Consider the following 23,425-nt stretch of genomic DNA (forward strand, 5'->3'; position numbering starts at 1 on the left):
TTATTTTAAGAATGAACAGATGGATCTTTTTAAATGGAGCTTTCTGAAAGGAAAAGTGATTACTGAAATCAAAGAATGAATAATTCTTTTGATATAATGCAGAATTTTGTTTTATATCATTTTATTTAGAATGTTTTAAATCTATAATCATATGTGGGAGAGCTCTAAGGAATGGGTTAAAACAGTGGAAAACTGGAATGCTTTCATGTCCCATTAGGAAATGATTAAAGAAAAATGGAATGTTATACAGCCATAAAAATACAGATCTGTACCACAAGACTACATAGGACGGAATGTAATGAAGAACAAGGCATTAATCACAGTTTCAAAGAGAAATACAAAAGATGGCAAAATGGGAGTTCACAGATAATTCTAAGTTTACTGGACATCTTACAAAAGTAAAGTGTCTGACTATTTTATAAATGTCTTTGAACAGTAATGCTATCTTAATATAATCTAAATATTCATGGCTGCTTTGTCAGAAGAGCCTCCATACAAAGGCACCTTTACTTAAAGGATCCTCCAAAACAAAAGATACAATACACATTTTTACAGGAACACTTCAGAACACAGAGACTAAAAGAAAATAATCCAGACTTTAAAATTAAAGTCATTATTCAATACTCAACATAAAATAGTCGTAAACCTTTATAGAAACCCTTTACTCATGAATGAAAACCTGACATGTTTCCTTAGGAATAGCCAATGGTGATGCCAAAATCTCTCCCAATTTCAACTTCTGATGCCAGTTTAGATACTATTCTTCCAACAGATAACTCAAGATCAACTTTCTCAATATTGGTGAGAAATCACTTGGTTTAAAAAAAAAAAAAAAAGAAAGAAATCATTTTCTATTTCCTGCCAATGGTTTTAAATTATTTTACAGAAAAGGTCATTATTGACCTACAATTTGATTAACAGAATCCAAAACACTTCTTTTCCTAATTTACATAACAAATTCTTGTTTCTAAAAGTTATTTTTCAGTTAGCTTATTAATAAACAAAAAATTTCCTCCCCACTGCTTTTTAAACAGTTTACATTATCAAGAAATGGCAACCCTGGTACAATAATGAATGATCCACACGTTCCTTGGCTGCCACCCTCAAAAAATTTTAATTAAGCTGTATCACAGAGTAAAATATTTACATTAGAATAGCTTCATTTATAAATATCAGTTGGCCCTTGAATAATCCAAGCTTAAAGTGCATAGGTCCACTTATAAGCAGATTTTTTACAGAACAGTACTTAACTATAAATGTGCTTACCATTCCTAAGGATTTCTTTAACCTTTTTTCTGTAGCTTAGTTTACTGTGAGAGCACATATGTGATAAATATACAACGTATGTGCTAATCAACCGTTTATGTTATCGGTAGGGCTTATGGTCAACAGTGGGCTCTTAGCAAAGTTTTGGGGGAGTCAAAAGTTACACAGATAATGGACTGTGCGGGTGGTCGGTGCCCCAAACCCTGCATTGTTCAAGGGTCAACTGTAAATAGAGTATCAAAGCAATCCGAGATCAGCTAGTCACATCTGGTTTTGATTCAAATGCAAGACTCTTGACAAGTAGAGCTCTGAGTATAAGCTTGAGGCAGAAGAAGATCTCTTCACCCTCCCTGGTCTTTTTTTTTTTTGAGAAGAATGGTGCATTTAGAATATAAAATATCTTCGTCTTACAAGGTTTACATCCAGTTTACCAAGTTAAGATTAAGAATTTAGAGCTCACCCTTTTCTGTAGCTTCAAATGAACCCGACAATTTGCTCTGTTCAAGAACTCAAAAGAGCTAAACAGTGTTTGAAAAACTTATTTGATATTAAAATGCATCAAAAATCCTGTTAAATAATTAAATCGATTTATGTGTCATTCCATCTTCTTCAAGTTAAAAGACAGCTGACATTTGGGTTAGTAAATGCATTGGCTTGGGTCATTGCCCTAGGGACCTGGGATGGAGCCCACGTCAGGTTTCCTGCTTCGCAGGAAGCCTACTTCTCTCTCTCCCTCTCCCCCTGCTTGTGTTCCCTCTCACTGTGTCTTTCTCTGTCAAATAAATAAATAAAAATATTTAAAAATAAATAAATAAATAAATAAACAGATAGATAAGGTACAAGTACCGGTATTTAAAAGAAATTTAGGGGTGCCTGGGTGGCTCAGTGGGTTAAAGCCTCTGCCTTTGGCTCAGGTCATGATCCCAGGGTCCTGGGATCGAGCCCCGCACTGGGCTCTCCGCTCAGCAGGGAGCCTGCTTCCCTTCCTCTCTCTGCCTACTTGTGATCTCTGTCTGTCAAATAAATAAATAAAATCTTTTAAAGAAAAGAAAAGAATTTTAATTCTTTTAACTCTTAAGAAACCACAATCAAGTGACGTTTATTCCAAGGCTGCAAGACTGATTCAGTATTTGAAAACTGATTAATGTAACATCATATTAATGGAATAAGAGAAAAATCACATGACAGTACTACCTGATACAAAAAAAAAAACTGGCTAAATAAATAAATGTATTTTAATTAGGTCATTTCTTTGTATATTAAAATGAAACTTTATTAAGGAATACATAAAAATACCAAAAAAACAATGAATTCTCTCACATTAGGTTAAAATAAATAAATCTTTTTTTTTAAAGCCTAGCCAAAATTAAAATATCTATTTATTATCCTTAAAAAAAGTTGGGGAGGGGAATGTATATTTTGCAATGTTTTTTATGCTCTTCTCTGGGTCAATTTTCAAATTTCTAAAGGACTCGTGTTTTCACCCTTATTTTTTTTCTTAAAGGTGAGAGGAGAAAAGGGCTGGGGGCTGGTTGGGGGCAGGACACTGGGGAGACACTGCAGAGAAACAGGAAGGCCTTTCTACTAAATGTCAACTGAAATGACTGTCACAAAGAACCTAACTTTTACATAAACCATGTTAAGCTGAAGATTAAACAATCAAAGAAATCCCAAGTCAAACAGGTATCCAGTGGTATGAAGAGGATTTGGATATGTTCTCACCTCGGCACTCTTGGATCATGCCATGTGCTCACACCAGTCTGAGTATGTAAGAAATACACCTGACCTTGTTGTGTTGTCCTCTGTTCTGTAAAATTAAGAAACACTAATAATAAAAACATATTCAGAATGTTCAAACCAAAGACAGACACTAGGATACTACATCACTACAGACACTAGGATATTACATCAATAGTGAAATTCTCCAAATTACCAATCTACTGTATTACCAGAAAATGTTTTATAAATCATTCTTTTTCAACTCAATACATTTTCTCCTGGAAACAATCTTATAAATGGTGATGAGGGCAAGAGGCCACCTATCTGAAAGCCAACAACACTTACAATGTGGCTTAAATACTAAACATGTTGCTATGGAAAAGAGAAAACAAGACTGTCGTAGTACCAATATTTCAACAAAACAAGAAGAAATGATCTCTTGTTTGCCTTAAAGTGGAGCCTGAGGGGGAATAAAAGGAAGCTCAGAGGAAGAGGCTAGCCAACTGTCAGGGGGATTCTCCAAGGACTTGCAAAAACTTTCAAAGGGTTTGCAGGCTGGTAATGCTTGTTTATTACACCTAATTTTATTAACAAAACTTAAGGTTTTTTCTTGAGAGGTGTTTCCTCAAGACTACCATTTAAACTCAAACGAAGGAAAAACAGACGGAAAATGCCATTTTAAAAGGGGAGACACTCTATAGTCAAAAACAGACAAAGATGCAAAAATAAGCAAGTTAGAAAGAAGACCAGAGAACAAGCATGCATTCTGGGGAGAAAAAGTAAAAGGCAAAATTAACTCCAAGGCCCTGGGAAGAGAGTAAGGAAACCAGGACAAAAGGGAAGGAATCTGTGGAAAAAAGTTCTTTAACAGTGGTTTTCAGTCTTAATTATGTTTTTAAGCAATAGAACCACTTATCTTTAAACAAAATATAATGAAAAATTCCAACATGTAAAACAACTATTGCTAATATGTATTAATATAAAATTGTTTATACACCTATAATAAAGTCAATTTAAACTTTAAGCTTCTTAAAATCATAAACACGAAAATGTTTAAAATTGGTGACAGATGAAAGCTGAGATACTTTTAGCCCTGGTACCCATTTTACTCCTAGGTTTTGGTTGTACAAAATTTCTTTTTAATCCAAATCACACGTAATATTGTAAAATATAACCACCGCCACTCCGAACTGCTTGCCTTATAACCTCAATTAAAGAGAAATGACAGAAAATACTTCTTTCTAAGGTCTGAACATTAACAGTAACAGGCAAAGTTTACTAAGTGCTTTCTGTGCTGGAAACTGTCAGCCACTTCACATGAAACCATCACTTAGAATCATCACTAATTTCCCCATTTTATGGAAGATACAACTGAGGCTCAGAGAAATTAAATACTGTGCCCAATGTCACACATCTAATGTGCAGCAAAGCCAGGATATAAACCCAGGTCTGTCTCCCAAGGCCATGCTCTCATCACTGTGCTACTTAGGTTAACCTGTGCAGCACAGCACAGTTAATGGACAAATTGGTTTCTTTTTTTGTTTTTTAATTAAAGAGTTAAAACATATTTAAAAAAAATAAAGCTAGAATCATGCATTTGCAGAACAGTTTAAAACATACTGTAGAGGAAAAACAAAACTCAGGTTAGATCAGGCGATTCCCAGTGTTGGTCATTAGGTGTCACCATAAGCCCAGATATGGTTTATCTACAGGCTGCTGGGAGGGTAAGGCTGTAATTATTTTGGCCAACTTTTAGCAAGAAAGAAGACAGCTGAGTTAATAGTATCTACAAGAGTATTCACAGGTTGTGATTTAGAAAGTTCTGTACCAACTAGAAGACTCAAGTCCTCTTCTACATGAAATTCTACAATCTAGAAAATTATATAAGATTATAATAATTTTACACAAACATAAAAGTAACTAAATCACTTACAACAATAACCCAAGTCATGCAGATAATCCAAAATTATAGACAATACGAAGATATAAATAACTTCAAAGCGTATTTCTGATGGCATTTCTAAATATGTAGGTCTAGAAAATTGCATCGCAGGTCTGACTTCAGATTACTGTTATCTGTAACACGGTGGTAACCTTACCTTTACAAAGTGCCCATTTGCAAGAAACCTCACATTGTTACACATGCTCTTCCCGATACCTCTGAGACAAGGAGAGGCATCATTCATCCCATTTCATTATAAAAGAGCAAGAGGACTGAAGTTAAGGACTAGCCCAAGTCAAACTGCTGGTTAGGTAGTCTTCTACCACTTCAAAGACTTTCAGATTGGGAGATTTTACACATTCATTTTCATGTAGGATCCCTAAACCCAGATTAATAACTTCTTTAAAGCTGATTTTCTGGCTTTCTTAGCAAGCTGAAATCAGTAAGCCACACTTGTTTTTCCTCTGCTAGTCATACCATAGCCTTCCGGTAGGTCTGGAGGAGTATGTAAATGTGTCCTGCTCATGTAATTTCTATGTCGCTGTGACCGGACTCTCCTCTCAGCCAGTCTGGGATCTGAAGACTGTCCACATGTTGCACCATTTGTTCCACTAATTGGAGTGTTCTCATCAACAAAGCAGCTAAGAGGTCTGCCAGGACTTGAATATTCAGATGCTGGTCTATTGAAAAGTAACAGGATAAAAAGTTACTCAACTGAGATATCAAAGGTCGAGTTCTCTAGACAATGTCTGTACTGCACGAATAATCACAAGAAAACGGAATGATCAACACAAATATGATGATTTCAAGAACTGAATAAAAGCAAGCGTGATGCCTCTAAACACCAAACTCATGTTACAGGCACACTGTCAGTTATGTACTTAAGTCATTTTATACTGATTTTAATTACATTTTATATGAAATCCACATGTATCTGTAGATGTGAGCACTTCCTGACTTAGCCTCAGCCTACCTCTTGGACCTGACTTCCCATCTTTCTCCCACTCCACTCTGGCCACTGACACTTCTCCTATTCGTTGAATTTGCCAAGACTGTTTTTACCTTTAGGGCTAGAAGAAAGTTCTCCCTCCCATTCCTGAATGCCCTTTTCTCCTACTCTCCCTAGGCCAAGGCTCCTTTTTGTCATTTAAATCATAGTTTAAGCTTAAACGTCTGAGAGATCCTTCCTGACCTTCAATTCTAAGGCAGTCACCCAGGCATTTGATAAGTACCTCACCTTACTTTCTCAGCACAGCAATTGTTTGATCATTTTTTATCTGCATCCTCGTTTTCCCTTACTAGTATGTTTCTTTATTGAGGGAAGAACGTTCACCTAGTTTGTTTCCCACTATATATATCCCCTGCACCTAGAACAGTGCTTGACATATTTAAGAGTATCTCAGTAAATATTTATTGAATGAATAAAGATGACGGTGTGACTCTTCAAAGAACTTCTGGTATACTGACAGGTCATCAAAAATATAAAAGGATAATCAAGAGTTAATTTTTAAACTAACATTTACAACCACAATCAACTTTATACCCATGGAAATTAAAGTCAGTTTCATCAGTTAAATGAGTTAGAAGGAAATGGGACTTCACTAAAGCACTGACAAAAGTACACAATCATTTATACTCAGATACAGTAAAAATGGGTTCACTTCAATAGATCATTGGCAGTTTAATACTTGAAATACAACTCTCAAACAAGCATTTTTTAAAATGGCAACATGAGCTAAGCTTTTACCTGAGAACTGTAACGTAAGAGGGAAACTATGACTTAATGAGTTAAGCAACTAATTCCCAATAAATAAGAGTAGGTATAACTTAAGAGAAGCATTTGATGTTCTGTATCTGGTGCCATTCCTGCTCAGGAAAACAGGGGATGGAGGGCAAAACAAACACTCAACAGAGGCAACAAAAAAATGTTCTTACTTAAACAAAACAAACAAACAAGAAAAGGAAATTCAGCCACTTATCCTATTCATTTTCAATTACTTTAAAAAAAAAGTACTTCCATGGTGCCAGGGTAGTTCCACTGGTTAAATGTCTGACTCTTGATTTCGATTCAAGTCATGATCTCAGGGTCACAAGATTAAGCCCCAAGTCTGGCTCCAAGCTGAGCATGGGGCCTGCTTGAGATTTTGTCTCTGTCTCTCCCTCTCCTGCTGCCCCTCCACCCTGTCTGGGGCACATGCAAGCTCTCTCTCACACACATAACTAAATAAATAAAATCTTTTTTTTTTTTTTTAAACATCTTATTTACTTGACAGAGAGAGAGAGCACACAAGCAGGGAGGCATACAAGCAGGGAGGCTGTAGAGGGAGAGGGAGAAGCAGGCTTCCCACCAGAGCAGGGAGCCTGGATCTGTGACCTGAGCCAAAGGCAGACGCTTAATTGAGTCACCGGGGCACCCCAAATAAATAAAATCTTTAAAAATGAAAATAAAAATAAAAAGTGCTTCCTTGGGAGTTTCTAAAAATTATCTTACATCCCCATGCCTTTATACAGTAAGCTCCATGAAGGCCCTTCTGCCTTATTTACTGTTACAGCATAAATGTTGAGCACAGTAACTGGCATATAACCATTTGGTGAACTGAATGATAGCTGTTACTACTACTCTCAATACTTTTCATCACCTTCCCCTATCTGATTAAATTCTAACATTCCTGAAGATTTAGTTCAGAAATTCTCCTTCGGAGTTTTCCTTTGCAGGTTCTAACATCCCCTTACCCTGCCCTCCACATGGTCTTAGAACATCTGGTTCTTATCTTGATCACAGACCTTACTGGATGCAATATAACACAATCATACCCTAACATGACTGAACAAATAAAGATCCAGTATCTATATTTTGTTATAGCCATTCAATAACTGAATTTTTAAAAATTTTCAAAATTTTGAAAAAATTTTTTCAAGAATTTTTCTTATTCTTGAAAAATAAGAAATAAAAGGACTTCTCGATTTATTGTTAACTCATTTAATAAATATTTATTAAATAACATCACTGGCCCTGAGCTACAATAACAGGATGACCTGCTAAACAATCTTTATTGAAAATGACTTTTGGAAATAATAGTGGCACTTGCTGTAAGATCTACTGATCTTCAGCAGTATAAACCAAGAAAGGAAATCTGGTAAAGCTGACAGATAAACAGAAAGTGGCAATTTCAGGAAGGCAAAAAGCAGAGACCACGGGAAGACATTTGTATATTCTTACCGTGTTGGGCGTTCCCACTGCGTAGTTCTTGTTATGTGGTTCAGATACTGAATTCTTCCAGAGGCAGTTCTCCTTTCCTCCCAGCTTAAATAAAAATTGAGAGATAAGGCATCAATAGGAAGGTAGATACAGAATGTTGAGCCAGGAAGACATCTGTTATGATAAATCAGGAATGACAACTGAAAAATCAATAGAATACTGGAATTTTTTTCAGCTTATTTTAAAACTGTACAATGTATCTTCTGGAATTCTGAAGCTTCTAAAATGTTTACATGGAAGTGTGGCTAATATTCTCCATCAGCCTAACTCAGAATTCTCCAATAATGTCAGCACTCAATTAAATTATACTAATTTCTCCAGAATTTGGGGGGAACATACTAAAAATAAAAATCACACCTAATTTTTAAAATTTACATTAAAGTGTATAAACCCTTTTTTTTTTTTTTGAAGATTTTATTTATTTGACAAAGATTACAAGTAGGCGGAAAGGTAGGCAGAGAGAGGAGAGGGGAAGCAGGCTCCCTGCTGAGCCGAGAGCCTGATGTGGGGTTCGATGTGGGACTTGATCCCGGGACCCTAGGATCATGACCTGAGCCAAAGGCGGAGGCTTTAACCCACTGAGCCACCCAGGCGCCCCTATAAAAGCTTTTTAAAGCATTTAGCCTACCCAAACTATTTTTTAAAAAACTCAGTAACTTTTTAATCCATGTAACAACAACAACAACAACAACAAAATACGTATGTATGTATGTATGTATGTGTATGTACACATATACAGGAATATATCAGTGAATGACCACAGAAATGTGGTAATGCTAGTATTTCCACCAAAACCCTTGCAGAGGTTTAGGAGCCATAAAAAATAGGAAATAAAGAGATGCTTAAAGGGTCTTTTGCCCTGTGATAACAAAGCACAAAATGTAGTGCTTATCAATTAATATATAAATTATATACATGTATGACTATATTATAAAATGTAGACCTAATTAGACTTTTTAAAGACTGTGATATAAAACATATGGGGAAGAAAGCACTATAAAGTACTATAAAGTGTAGAATAAGCCTTAAATTTTGTAATCTCTTAATACTGATAAGTTATTTCACACTAAACTTCCCCTTCAAAATTACCATAATCTACTTCAGCCATAAGAGTTAATATATGTATCAAGGAACTACAGTGATTTATAAACAGACTTAAATTATGGCAATTTTTAAGAGTTTAAACAAAATGAGTGAATACCCTGGCTTGGATATAAAATTTCGGATCAAAAATAATTTAAGTCAAAACCCAACCAATTACATACTTTAAATAACTTATTGTATATAAACTACACCTCACTGGTGTTAATTAAGCATGTTTTGAAAGTTAAAAATACAGTCAGAACAGTGTCAGCGCTGGTTTCAGAACAGTAATTAAAAGTATGAGCTTTGGAACCGGGGCTTACACGTCTGCATTCCAGCTCTACCATTCACTATGAGACCTTCAAGGAAGTTTACTTAACTCCTCTGAGTCCCAGTGTTTTTAATCTACTAAATGAATGAGGGTGACAACAGTAGCAGCAAGAGTAATAATAGCAGCTAATTATTTACTAAACAGTATATGCAAAACATTGTGCTAAGTGCTTTATATGAATGATTTCATTTAATCCTCACAATTTATGGCATAAATACTATTATCACAATCCTATTCTAGAATATAAATCAATGCTTACAGAAGTTAAATAAACTAACTAAATTCACAAAGCTTGTAAATCAGAAGACTAAGGATTAGAACCCAGACAGTCTAATTCCAGAATCACACACGTGAGTTATGTGATCTAACGCATCACAGAAAGTGCTAACAGTACCTGACAAACACAGGTTCATTAATGTTTCTTTTCTTTTCTTTTTTTTTTTTTTTAAGATTTTACTTATTTGACAGAGAGAGACACAGGGAGAGAGGGAACACAAGCGGAAGAGTAGAAGAAGGAGAAGCAGGCTTCCCGCTGAGCAGGGAACCTGATGTGGGGCTCAATCCCAGAACCCTGGGATCATGACCTGAGCCAAAGGCAGACACTTAACGACTGAACCAACCAGGTGCCCCCAAATTTAACGTATCTAATTAATGGCTTATTTTATAAATTTGTCTTGACAAGATTCCTTGCTATTTTTTCAAGTTTAAGAAAAATTTAGGGGCACCTGGGTGGCTCAGTGGGTTAAAGCCTCTGCCTTCAGCTCAGGTCATGATCCCAGGGTTCTGGGATCAAGCCCCACATCAGGCTCTCTGCTCAGCAGGGAGCCTGCTTCCCCCTCTCTCTCTGCCTGCCTCTCCACCTACTTGTGATTTCTGTCTATTAGATAAATAAATAAAATCTTTTTTAAAAAATAAGAAAAATCTACATTCTGGAACTGTTTGGCAAATTTTTAAAGTTAAGCATACAATAAATACCAATTTATTTGTCATTATTTGAAGGATGTTATCAACATATTTCTCTAATGATCTCAGCTTACCCATCTGGTAAATCATTATCAAATAAACGACTGCAGTCCACAACTTGTCCTCCTGTGCCTATTCGGTCTCTGGACTGAAGACTTACTGTAAGACAACGAAAAAATTACTAAGAGTTGGAAAACTAGAAAGATTTATTTCAATTTAAAATATGTATCTTTAAAAGACATCTAGCTTATTTAATACTCCAGAATGAACTCTTCAGCTTTTAATAAATCTGTAATTTCTTTTTCCATTTAGGAGTGACATTAAAATTTTATGATTTTGTATCCTTTATTGTGGTCATAGAGGAGAGTTTAAATCCTTTTTGACCACTGTAATGGAGCAATGCAAGCCCTCTACTATACTCAAAACAGGCATAACACATGAAAGGTATATTCACATACAGAGGAACTGGAAAAGTTCACATTAATTTGGGTTTAATTCTTAACACACCTTTAAAAAAACAAAGAGGGGCTTCTGAGTGGCACAGTAGTTGAGCGTCCAACTCTTGGTTTGGACTTAGGTTGCAATCTCAGGATTGTGAGATCAAGTCTGCTTGAGATTCTCCCCCCCTCTCCTTCTGCCCCTCCTGTTCTTGCTCTCTAAAGTCTTTATTTTTTTTTTAAGATTATATTTATTTATTTTTGTGAGAGAAAGAGAGCAAGCATGAGTAGCGGGGAGAGGCAGAGGGAGAAGCAGACTCCCCACTGAGTATGAAGCCTGAGGTGGGACTAGATCCCAGGATAATAGGATCATGACCTGAGCCAAAGGCAGACACTTAAACAACTGAGCCACTCAGGTGCCCTCTAAAAATAAATCTTAAAAATAAATAAATAAATCTTAAAAAACAAAAAACAGTAAACAAAACCCATGAAACTGGATTCTGGCAATCAGGCAATACTTCGATTCCATGAGTTAAAATAGTACATAATCATGTGTGGTGTAAAACTACTACTATAAATTTGGAAGCAAGAGATGTAAGCTCTAGACCAGGCTCTAACACTTAGTTTGGCAAATGACCGTCAACCAAACACTTAACATTCTTGAAGTTTAGATAATCTAAATAATGAGGAAGTTAGGCTAACTGTTATGTCTGTCCCCTTGCTGCTCTAATATTCTTTAATTCTATTTTTGGCAATTCTCCCTAAAAGATAAAATAGGAACGGGCAAATGTGACTATAATCCAACTTTTATTTTTTTATCTTTTAAGATTTTTATTTATTTCTTGACAGAGAGAAAGAGACAGCGAGAGAGGGAACACAAACAGGGGGAGAGGAGGGGAGAATCAGGCTTCCCATTGAGCAGGGAGCCTGATGTGGGGCTCCATCCCAGAACCCTGGGATCATGAGCTCAAGGCAGACGCTTAAAGACTGAGCCACCCAAATGCCCCAACCCAACTTTTAAAGAATTAACCAGTTACTATATAAAGTATGACATCTAAGGACCCTTCATTCTAGGAAGGGTTCCAAAATTCTGAAATCTTCCAGCTCTGCAAAAATTTTGAAAAATCAGAAAGTTCAATACGTTACACCTTTATATGAATTTCATTTATAGGTGACATTGTAACATACCTTTCCTCAGTGAATTTAAACAAAATGTTATATGGAAATTGCACTAAAAACAGTATTAACCAGTTTTTATACAGAAAGGCTAAGCGAAATGCTTACCCAAATATAATCCCTGCAAAAACTATGTATTTTTTCTTTTTTTTTTTTAAAGATTTTATTTATTTATTTGACAGAGAGAGATCACAAGTAGGCAGAGAGGCAGGCAGAGAGAGAGAGGAGGAAGCAGGCTCCCTGGTGAGCAGAGAGCCCGATGCGGGACTCGATCCCAGGACCCTGAGATCATGACCTGAGCCGAAGGCAGCGGCCTAACCCACTGAGCAACCCAGGCGCCCAAAAACGATGTATTTTTTCATTAGCAAGTTTAGAATAATATTAAGTCTCAAAATTAAGGATTTCATAAGCTTCAACTCCATACTGCTGCATTACAAAACACCTAAGCAATTTTTAGGTGAGTTTGTGTTTTTAAATGGCCTAATCCTAGCAAAATGTAAAATGAACCATAGAACTACTATGATTTTAAGAACACTGTTCCTAACATTAAAACATCAGAAACAATCTAAATATCCAGCAATAACACACAGCTAAATTAATTATTTGTCCACCATGGACTGCTATACAACATTAAAATGCATCCATGAACAACAACAAAAGATGTTTAGAACAGATTAAATCAGGTTATTTAAAATTCTGCACAGTGTAACATCATTTTAAAAAAAGGTATGCGGCGCTGGGTCGCTCAGTGGGTTAAGTCTCTGCCTTGAGATCAGGTTATGAATCTCTGGGCCCCCGGAATCAGGCTCTTATCTCAGCAGGGAGCCTGCTCCCCGCCACCCCGCCCAGCCAGCTGCTCTGCCTACTGGTGATCTCTCTATCAAATAAATAAAAATCTCTAAAAATAAATAAAAATAAATAAATAAATTTAAAAAGGTATATACATTAAGGTAATGACCACGATGCCATGTTATAGTTGCTCCTTATGTTCTCTGTCTATACTTTTATTTGATTTTATAACAAAAAAAGAAAAACCTCACAAGAGATGCGAAGAATTGAATAACAGATTCAAAAACAAGGGAGAGGACTTATAAGCTTGTATCACTTGTCTCAATTTGGGAGATTTTTCTTTATGGTAATACTCCATAAATAGGATAAAGCTAAGTGTCCAGAAATGCTTGCAAGTTTCAATGTTACAATAGCAAAAAAAAAATAATAATAATAACTTAAAAGTCTAGTAATTAAGTTATGACATATTAATATAATTCAGCCTCTAAAATCACTAACTATAAACACTAATAATGGCTACAGTAAGTGAAAACAAAAATTTTATATTCAATGAACAAAAATCATAAAAAATATACACATATAAGTGTATATAAAATTATTAGAAAGGGATATATATTTTTTTAAAGTTAGTATTCTAGTGTACTTTTCTCCATTTCCCAAAGGATGTTATATACGTCTATGCATGATTATTTGGAAAGGTCTAATTCAGTAAGAACTAGAACTCATTCTGGTTTTGATTTTTTTTTTTAATTTATTCTGTTTTTAAATGGCAGGACAATAAAGCATAATGTTTGAGTCCAACATATCTCTACTATGATAACCAAATTCACACAAAAACTTCAAATTTAAACACACACACGTTTTAAAGAAAAGCTTTTTTTATATAATATACTCCATAGGTTTATTTCTAATTACTGACAAAGGAAAAGTCTGCTGTTTTTATAAATGCCATCTACACCTAGCGGAACTATTTGTTACTACTGGACATTAGTTGGCAAAAATTACATAACATAGCAAATCAAATAAAGTAAGAACTATCACATTTAAAAGTCTTATATATCACTTCTTGGCCTTTTGGCTGAGATCAAGTCTTTTATATGTTGGGGTGCTCAGGTGGCTCAGTCGTTAAGTGTCTGCCCTCGGCTTGGGTCATGACCCTGGGGTCCTGGTATCGAGCCCTGCATCAGACTTCCTTCTCCACAGGAAGCCTTCTTCTCCCTTTCCTACTCAACCCTGCTTGTGCTGCTCCCTGTCTCGCTGTGTCTCTGTCAAATAAATAAATAAAATCTTTAAAAAAAAAAAAAAGTCTTATATGCCAGCATTTGAGTTCTTTTACTCCCTTCTCAATCTAAGAATGACAGGAATTCTCAATTAGGCTGTAGTGCAGACACTTCCCGGTGGTAACTATCATAGGGCTTTGTCATGTTGCTACTCTGGCAATTCATTCTGAACCCAATTCATTCCCTTGGCAAACGAGGCCCTTCAAAAGTAACTTCAGTAACTAAAACCTCTCTGATAGGTTCATAATGCAATCAACTTATCTTAAATTCTGCTCTATACTGAAGTGGTAAGATTCCAGTCATGTCTTCTTCTTTAAGAAGCCTCAAAGGAGCCCACCTTGGTATCCTACCACACTATGTGTCTTGTTTTGGGTTTTTTTGTTTGTTTGTTTTTGTTTTAAGATTTTTTTATTTAGTCACTTGGGAGAGACAGAAAGAGCACAGGCAGGCCGAGAGGCAGAGGAAGAGGGAGAAGCAGACTCCCTGCTGAGCTGGGAGCCCAATGTGGGGCTCCACTCCAGGACTTAGAGATCATGACCTGAGCCAAAGGCAGATGTCCAACCATCTAAGCCATCCAGGAGCCCCACACACTATGTATCCCAGAGTCCTGGGATCAACTCGCCCATCAGGCTCCCTGCTCCAAAGGTAGCCTGCTTCTCCCTCTCCCACTCCCCCTGCTTGGGTTCCCTCTCTTGCTGTGTCTCTGTCAAATAAATATATAAAAATCTTTAAAACAAAAAACCCTTCCTCTGAGTCAATTCAAGATAGCCCACTGAGTGTCTCACAAGTAAGATAGCAACCTCTCCCTTTCTCCCAACAGTATTCTATCATTCCTCATATTCTTTTCAATTAGCACTGATTATTTTAAAACTGTAAAGTGATTTTTTGGTAAATATTTTTATTTATTTATTTGACAGAGAGCGAGTGATCACAAGTAGGCAGAGAGGCAGGCAGGGGTGGGTGGCTCCCTGCTGAGCAGAGCGCACAATGCAGGGCTCGATCCCAGGACTGAGATCGTGATCTCAGCCCAAAGCAGAGGCCTAACCCACTGAGCCACCCAGGCGCCCCTTAAAACTGTAAAGGTTAAACAAAGTTCAATAAAATATTCTTACTCAAAAACCAGTTTAAGAACTATTTTTAGAAAAGTTTCAGACCATGTATAAAGTCTGTCTTTAAAAGACTGTCTAAAGGAGCAATAGTTTTTCACATTAGGAGCCTACTTTTCTTTTTCTTTTTTTTTTTTTTTTAACATTATTTATAGTTCAAGGGTTTGGTTTTTTAATATTCTTTAAATTAAGATAGCCTGGAACCTGGATCCACTGTTTGAAACTTTTTATGTGACTCATTTAACTCAAGCCAATACAATGAAGCTATAGTTAGTGCACTTGGATTTAAAAGATATTTAGAATTCGGTCAGTCTGAATGATGCCAAAATTTCACATGATTTTATATATTCCACTTACCTACTATCTGTCCTCTAACCGTATCATTGTCATTTGGCCCAAGTTTGCACAGATCCAACCTCTGATCTATTTCAAATCAACAAAAAAAGCAATTAAAAAATAAGCTGGTATCAGAGCTTCTAACATCTAGAGAGTGATGGTAAACTTCCATAATCCAATGGCAAACAGGCCTATCATTTAAAGAATAATGTTTTAAAGATGAAGCAAATGTTTCAAATTTCTAACTGCATATATAATTAGTAAAAATGTCTTAACAAAGTTTTGATAAATACAGATTTCAAAAACTGTAAGGCACTGGTGTATACATTGCCAAGAGGCAATTACTTTTTCTCCAAAGGTTTCAGACCACTTTGTCTGACTCTTAGCTTGTCACTTAATAGTTGCTGTTCTTAGGCAATTTATCCAAGTCTTGATTTTCTCACATATAACTATAGTACCCACCTCATATTTTTTAAGGATCAAATTAGGGAATTCTGTAAAACTTTTAGCACAGTTCCTGGCATATAAGTGTTCAATAAATGTTAGTTATTATTTTTTATCTAACCATTTCAAATGAGCTCCACTTGCACAAAGTAAGTATTAATAAGAAGCTGAGTATAAACTGTAAGATAAGAATTTGAGTCAGTTCAGCTACTACCTCATTTAGGGGCAACTCATTTACTCTCTCATGCCTCATCTATAGAATAGGCATCACAATGACCTGGTCAGTCATAGTAGGGAACAGTGTCACCCACAACACGTTGCTTTTGATTATATCACTTAAAGTTGAATTCTTGTACAGCTATATGCCATCTGTCTATTTAAAGAAGTTATGAATTGATAAGAGGAAAAGATCATACATGAGTCTTTGTATTTTCCACTCCAAACTGGTAGAACACTGTATCAGGGTGCTCAATAAATGTGTGATAAATGAAATATTATGGCACATCAAAGGGGTCAAGTAAATTAATGCAATGAAACACAGGAAGCAGAAAGAAAAATCTGTGTCCCAAAACTACAGAGCCTGGCTATCCAGCCAAAAACAGACATTTTTCCTTTGTGAAATAAATGGACACTGATAAATTCACTACATAGTGGACTTCTGCAAAGCAATTTCTCTGCTCTTGTTCAGTCTCTCCAGTGAGTCCTTCTCCCTTTGCCAGCAGGCCCTTGCCCTTGCTTCTTAGGGGACAGGATCCATGCCTTTCTCACCTTTTATCACCAGGGTTTTGTCTAGTACTTGGCACATTAAAGGTTCAATAAATGTTGGCTAAATGGAAGCAGAGATAAAGCCATACATATGGCCTATAAGTCTTCAGTTTGCCTGCTGGGTTGAGTCATAAAACAGTTCGTTTTTATGTGCTAGACCTTTACCAATCCCAAAGTCCTCTACTTCCTGCTGGGTCACCCTGTCAACTCAGAGATAAGAGAAATTCTCAGGTGCCTTTAAGTTCCCCCAACTCAGGACTTCTGGCACAATTTTCTCCCTTTTTAACAGATCAATATTTATGTATCTGGACTATGATATCATATACATTAAAAGGGGTCATCTCAATATATCTAATATTCAAAGCTAAATTTGCTCTATTTTTTATTAATTTCTTCAGCTACATTCTAGGTGAATTTTTGTTTGGCAGAGACATCTGGGCTAAAATCCCATGATAATAACTGGCAATATTTTTTATATGATATAAAAAAGAATCCTGTAGAAACAACAAAAATTTTTGTTGAAAAAGACATTTTCATCTATGTCCCAATGGAAATAATCCCCCAAAAGATGCTTGTCGCCTGGTGACATGAATTACGCACATGCTAATTAAACCTGTCAATCCAATATGGAAATCATTTCTAATGTCTTGATCTTGGCCTGATCTTCTAAACACCCAGGTTAGTGAAAAACTAAGCTATAATTAAGTAGTTAATACAGCTGTCTTACACTCAATGTTTCACCTTTCCAGAACTTTAAATTTTTTTATCATATATCACTCTTATTCAATAATATTTCCCCTTAAACATTCCAATCACCTAAATAAAACTCACTTTATCTCATAAATCCACCCAAACCAGAGAATAGTACTAAGAAAAAAAAGGCATATATACTTTTGACACCTTTCTTTTCACTCTTGGATATCAAACCTTTCCTAACACTAATAAATTCACTAGATACTAAACAGCAGCTCTGATGCAGTTCAAGTTTCACATATTTTAAATGTTTCATTCTTTTTATAAAGTCCATAAAATAAATTTAACCAAGAATTTCTACCAATGTTTCAAACATACATAGGAAGTTAAGTTTCTGGATCACAAAAACCATGTGTGGGGATATGAGTGTGTGTGTGTGTGTGTGTGTGTTACACAAATATATATACTTTTTGTAAATTTTAAAAAGCACTAGTATCTACTCACAACCAGTGTCTTTGAGGCGGTTGATGGCATTGGAAAGAAGTCGAACACAACCAAGAAATCCAGCACCTTGTTTTTTATGGATCTTCTTATGATTCCACACACTGATTGTAACCGAATCAGACTTTCCAATATACCTAAAACACAACATGACTGAATGGGTAACTTGGCAACTACAAGTAGTTAGTGTGAAATTTTTCTTTTGTTTTTATAGTCTAAAGCTACAAATGCTTCAGAGTGTGGCTATATAATGCAAACTATGTTTTGAGTTCAATCGATCCCACAGGATTGAATTTAAATTTTTTTTTTAAATCGTAAAAGTAAAATCCAAAAAGAAATGTTATTATCTCCTTCATCATATCTACCACTCTCAGGCTGGGTAATAATTTTGTTAGTAAAAAACTATTTTAGTAGCTAGTGTCAAATAACACTAAAGGAGTTTTTGACATTTCTTTCCAAGAACAAAAATGTTACAGGAACTTTTATCAGTCACATTTTAAAAACACTGCAATGGCATGCCCTATCATCTCAGAGTAAGTACTCAGTTAGTTTTCAAAGGGCATCGTCAAGGCTGACAGACCAAAAATCTGACATACCTGTTATGTTTTTAAATGCTGTAGAACAAAAGCTGATTGTAACGCTTTTCCCCTGCTTCTTTCCTATATGCAGGCCTTGAGCGAGCAGGACTCTTGCAGATTTCACTTCACTGCCTGCAGACAAGCAGAGCAGGGAAAAGCGTTACTACACTTGTCTGTGCATATACCTGCAAGTATGTAAAAGCTCTACCACAGCCAATTGGTTCACATGGTGCCATCCCATGCAAAAATATAATCAAATAACATAAGTGTATCAGTAGAACCCCCCCTATTTCATTGCCTCTAAGTGGTCAAATTTTTGGTCCAGCAACCTTGACCTTAAAGTGTAATTCAGTAAAGCAGTAACATCAGAAAAATTCACCTATTATATAAAAAAGCCAAACCACTTAAGTGAGAACTAAAACTTTTAAATGAGAAACAGGGAAGCCACACTTGGATCCAGCTGTGCTTAAAGCATGACATCTCCCCCCCACCCCGGACTTTCAATTATACAAACCAATACATTCCCTTTTTAAAAATTAAGCCAATTTGAGTTTCATTTCTGTTGCTTCAAATGACAAACTCTGGACTAAACTATCCAGGATGCATGCACCAATTTTTAACTATACCTAACAGACCTAACTTGGCAAGTATCTGCTGCATGATATGTCAAAATTCTAGAACCAGAATCAATTATTAAACAGCTAAACCACCCCAAACCAACATTAAAAGAAAAAAATCACATTAAATCACTTTCCGAACTGGTAAGCTTGATGTACAAGTATGATAAAACTGATCAATCCGCTCATGCCTTAACCCACCGCTGGCGTAAACAGCCTGTCAGGAGACTGGCTGTTAACACCCAGAGACAGGAGGAGATGCTGTCAGTTTGTGTCCTTGAACAACCTAAGACAGTGAATCACTACCCCCCATCCTCAGCTAAGTGAAACTTTTATAAAAAAATACACTGCTACTGCATGAAGTCACTGAAAATCTGGAGTTGCCTATTATATCAGTTAGTCTGCTCTAACCAATACAGAAGGCAAATCATAAAGGGCCTTGTCAGCCAGAGTATGAACTCTGGCCTTTACTCCAAGTAAGGCTGGAAACCAGAAGATGTGCAGCAGAGGAGTAACAAGATTTGAAATATGTTTTAACAAGATCATCCTAGCTGCTGTATTGAGAAAGACTGTAGAAGCAAGGCTAGAAAAGCAAGGAGTCTAAGGCAGAGTTCAGCAAACCAGCTTTTGAGACAGACCCAGCAAAGCACAGGATATAGTGTGATTTCATTTTCTTCAAGGACATTTTTTTTAAGTTTTAAGGCCATATTATAAATATTTAGAAAGTCTACACATCTCTTCATTCACATTACTACTTTTCTAACAAAGTCCTCATTTCTATGTGCTGGATCCAACAACTCCACATACAAATGATGATTCAACAGGGATTCCAGCCCATACCACTGGAAAGCCCCCACCCCATAAATTCCATGGACCTGGCCACCAGGGAATCTCACTCAAACTACCTATCATTAGCACATTATTATAATATCAAGCTCTGGTCTGTAACTTGCACAGAACCCCTGAAACAGACAAATTTAGGTAGGTATACTCTCTCCCCCAGGTCCAGCATGAAACAGTTACTAAAGAGAAGACCTCCAACCAAATACCAAAGATTTGTCATTGTCAATCTCAGGGGGGAATGTAGAGGCTACTTCTGGGCAACAGAGCAATGGAAACCTAAGTAATGTCAAAGGGGCCACAGTGACCATAGGCTGAATGCAAACAAGCTCATACAGTGACCCACCACCTCAAAATATCCATAGGCCTTAGCTGACCAATGGGCTACTTACGACCAGCACAGGTACCAGAAAAGGAAAATTTCATATGTTCCCATACCTCCTCACTCCCCACTTAACAAAAGCCGCCCCCCACCCAGCCTCCTTGTGGCCAGTCTCTCCTTTGCTGTCTTGCTCACTGCTCCCTTGCAGTGTAGTCAGTAAACTTCTATCTCTTTTGTTCTGCCTTGGGTGAATCCTCTCACCACTGGCTCCACCGGCCTCCAGCCGACCAGGCTCCTGCACACTCCAGTGCTAGAACAAGTCTCCTGGACATCATTGCCTCCCTCCAAACCATTCTTCACATTACAGTCCAAGTGCTCACTCCTGGATATAAACCTGATGATAGCATCTCCCCCACTTAAAACCCTTTCACTGCTCTCCACTGATTTTAGAAGAGGATTCAAATTACTAATAGGCTTTCAAGGACTCTCATGAGCTGGCTCCTGCTTGCCTCTCTTGTCCTATACCATACTCCCCTTACGTGAACTCGCTAATGCTGCCCCTCCAAACTGCTTTCAAAGCCATGATCTTTTTCACCTCTGGTCTTCACATAGACCACTTTTGCTTAGAGCCAGCCCACTTTTCCTTTTTCAAGTAAACTCCCACTTAAGGTCTAAGCCTAAATGTCACTTTTTCTAGGAAGCTGTCCTTAACTCTTAAATTCATATAAAGAAGTTCTGCATATTTCCAGAGCACCCTATACTTTTGCATTTTCTTACCACACTATTTATAATTTCCTATTTACTTGTGTTGATACACCACTTGGCTGTACACTTGGAGGACTAGGCCTTGTTCACACTGTACTTGGGTCTCTGGCTGAATTTAAATATGAAGCTTAAAGACATGGCTTAAACAATCTGACTAAGAACTCAAAAGTTTAGTCACTTACACAGATAGTAGCTTATTGGAGCTGTGATTTTAAATTCACTGTAGGCCAAATCAAATAAAAAAAAAATGTGTCACCTAATACAATAATACAATACATTTACTGAAAGCATCTAACATTTGAGAATTACCTGTCAGGTCCTAGTCTAAGCACTTTACAGGTATTATCTGTCTCACTTTTCCTATCAGTCTTGTAAAGTAGGCATTGTTGCTGTTGTCAATGGAAACCAACGCACAAGAGGTTAAACATTACCACATAAGCAAGTGGTGGAGGCCAGAGCAGGTACTCTCACTTCTCTCTATAGCCTACTTTTTTGGTTCCTACTTATCGGCATACTAACTTGGGAATTACTGAGCTATAGCACTGAGGGGCATACACAAAAGCTATAGCACTGAGGGGCATACACAAAAGCCTATCTCAGTGTTTTAGTAGTAGAGACAGGACATTTGTTCACATGTGGTTTAGAAAATAAAACTGAAGTAACTGACCAGAATCCTGGCTGAGATGGGTAGTCTAGGGTAGTTCTAGAACTATTTGTCTAGAAGTAAGTAGCAGAGATGTCAGGTATACAGGTTTGATAGGAGATCTAAAATTCATTTTTGTAGGTAAGTCAAGTGGAACACTTTGAAAAAGAATCTCAAACTGATAAGGGTGAAGTCTAAAGCTTAAATAGCTTAAAAGACCAAACACTTGAAAGTCAGGATGTCAAGGCAGTTAACATGTTTATAACATGAGATATGCTGACAAAATGATAGTGGTGTACAAAGCATGTGATAATGGAATTAACAACCTAAAGAAAAGAAAGGAACTAAAGAAAACTCAACCGAAATCTGGTTTCAGGAAGGAACAAATAAGAAACAAGAGTACTACTGCCATCAAATCCTCCCCGCCAAGCAGAGAGCCCGATGCGGGGCTCGATCCCAGGACCCCAGATCATGACCTGAGCCAAAGGCAGAGGCTCAACCCACTGAGCCACCCAGCCACCCCTAAAATATTCACTAACTTCTAAGCCCAAGATACACTGACAGTGATGGTGGGGCTAAAAAAGGAGGACTACTGAAGTACAGAAAGGCCTGGAAAGCCCTCCTGAATCCCCTCCCCTTTGCAGTTCATACTCAACCCTGGCAGGAGACGTAAGGTTTAAGGACACTAGGCACAGCTGATGAAGGAGATGAAAGTCCTTAATAAAAGCAGGGATATTAAGAAGAGGTTAATACAGGCAAAAGAGACACCCCCTAGCATCCTTACAGTCTTCAGCTCCAAAAACACTAGCATCCAAGAATATATGGCCTCCAAGCAGGAAATGGGAGAACTGTCACAGTCATACCTGATTACCCTAATGAGTGGACCAGCTCTACCCATGGGCACAGATTTTCCAATCAACATTTAAATGCCTCCCCTTAAATATAAAACCGAAGAAACCCAAGTCAAACTAACAGAAAATAAGGAACTCTGACAAAAGAGAGGCAATACAAGCAACAGAAGGAAACTAACTTCTCTTATTAGAGAAGATACGGCATCCAAGAAATAAGAGGAAATTATGAAAAAAAAAAAAGTCAAAAACCAAAGTGATCTTGGAAGCTAAAAATGTGAAAGCAGAAATGACAATAAAAGGAATGTTTGAAAATTAAATTGGGGAAACAGTCCAGACAGTTCTTCAGAGTTTTTAATTTTTTTACTAAAACAAAAATAGTTTATTAAAACAGAGAAGGTGCTCAGTTGGTTAAGCATCTGACTGGCTCAGGTGATGAGCTTAGAGTCCTGGGATAAGAGGGTGTCAGGCTCCCTGCTCAGCAGGGAGTCTGCCTATTACACACTCTCTCACTTTCTCTCTCAGCCCCTCCCCCACTTGTAAACTCCTTTCTCTCTCAAATAAATAAAATATTTAAAAAAAGAAAATATGAGAGAAAAAAAGGACAACTAAATGATGATCAGTTCAGAAGGGATAACATCCAAAATAACAGGAGTTCCAGAAAAGGAAAAAGAGAGAAAGAGAAAATGGAGAGGAAATTATCCATAAATAAATAAAGACAG

The 23,425-nt window shown here is 36.8% G+C and overlaps 1 protein-coding gene across 1 annotated transcript in view; it reads right to left on the bottom strand.

Annotated features, from left to right (window-relative positions):
• SMURF2 (SMAD specific E3 ubiquitin protein ligase 2) overlaps positions 1-23,425 on the bottom strand; it is a 121,028-nt gene that overhangs the window by 21,884 nt on the left and 75,719 nt on the right. The window contains exons 4-9 of the mRNA XM_082706668.1: positions 18,094-18,227; positions 15,709-15,774; positions 10,638-10,722; positions 8,148-8,231; positions 5,405-5,607; positions 2,989-3,073 (exon numbers count right to left, since the gene is read on the bottom strand). Of these exons, the coding sequence (XP_082562794.1) occupies positions 2,989-3,073; positions 5,405-5,607; positions 8,148-8,231; positions 10,638-10,722; positions 15,709-15,774; positions 18,094-18,227 (657 nt within the window). The remainder of the gene's footprint in view (positions 1-2,988; positions 3,074-5,404; positions 5,608-8,147; positions 8,232-10,637; positions 10,723-15,708; positions 15,775-18,093; positions 18,228-23,425) is intronic.

This window comes from Mustela nivalis, assembly GCF_964662115.1.
Source record: "Mustela nivalis genome assembly, chromosome: 17".
In the NCBI taxonomy this organism is placed as follows: domain Eukaryota; kingdom Metazoa; phylum Chordata; class Mammalia; order Carnivora; family Mustelidae; genus Mustela; species Mustela nivalis.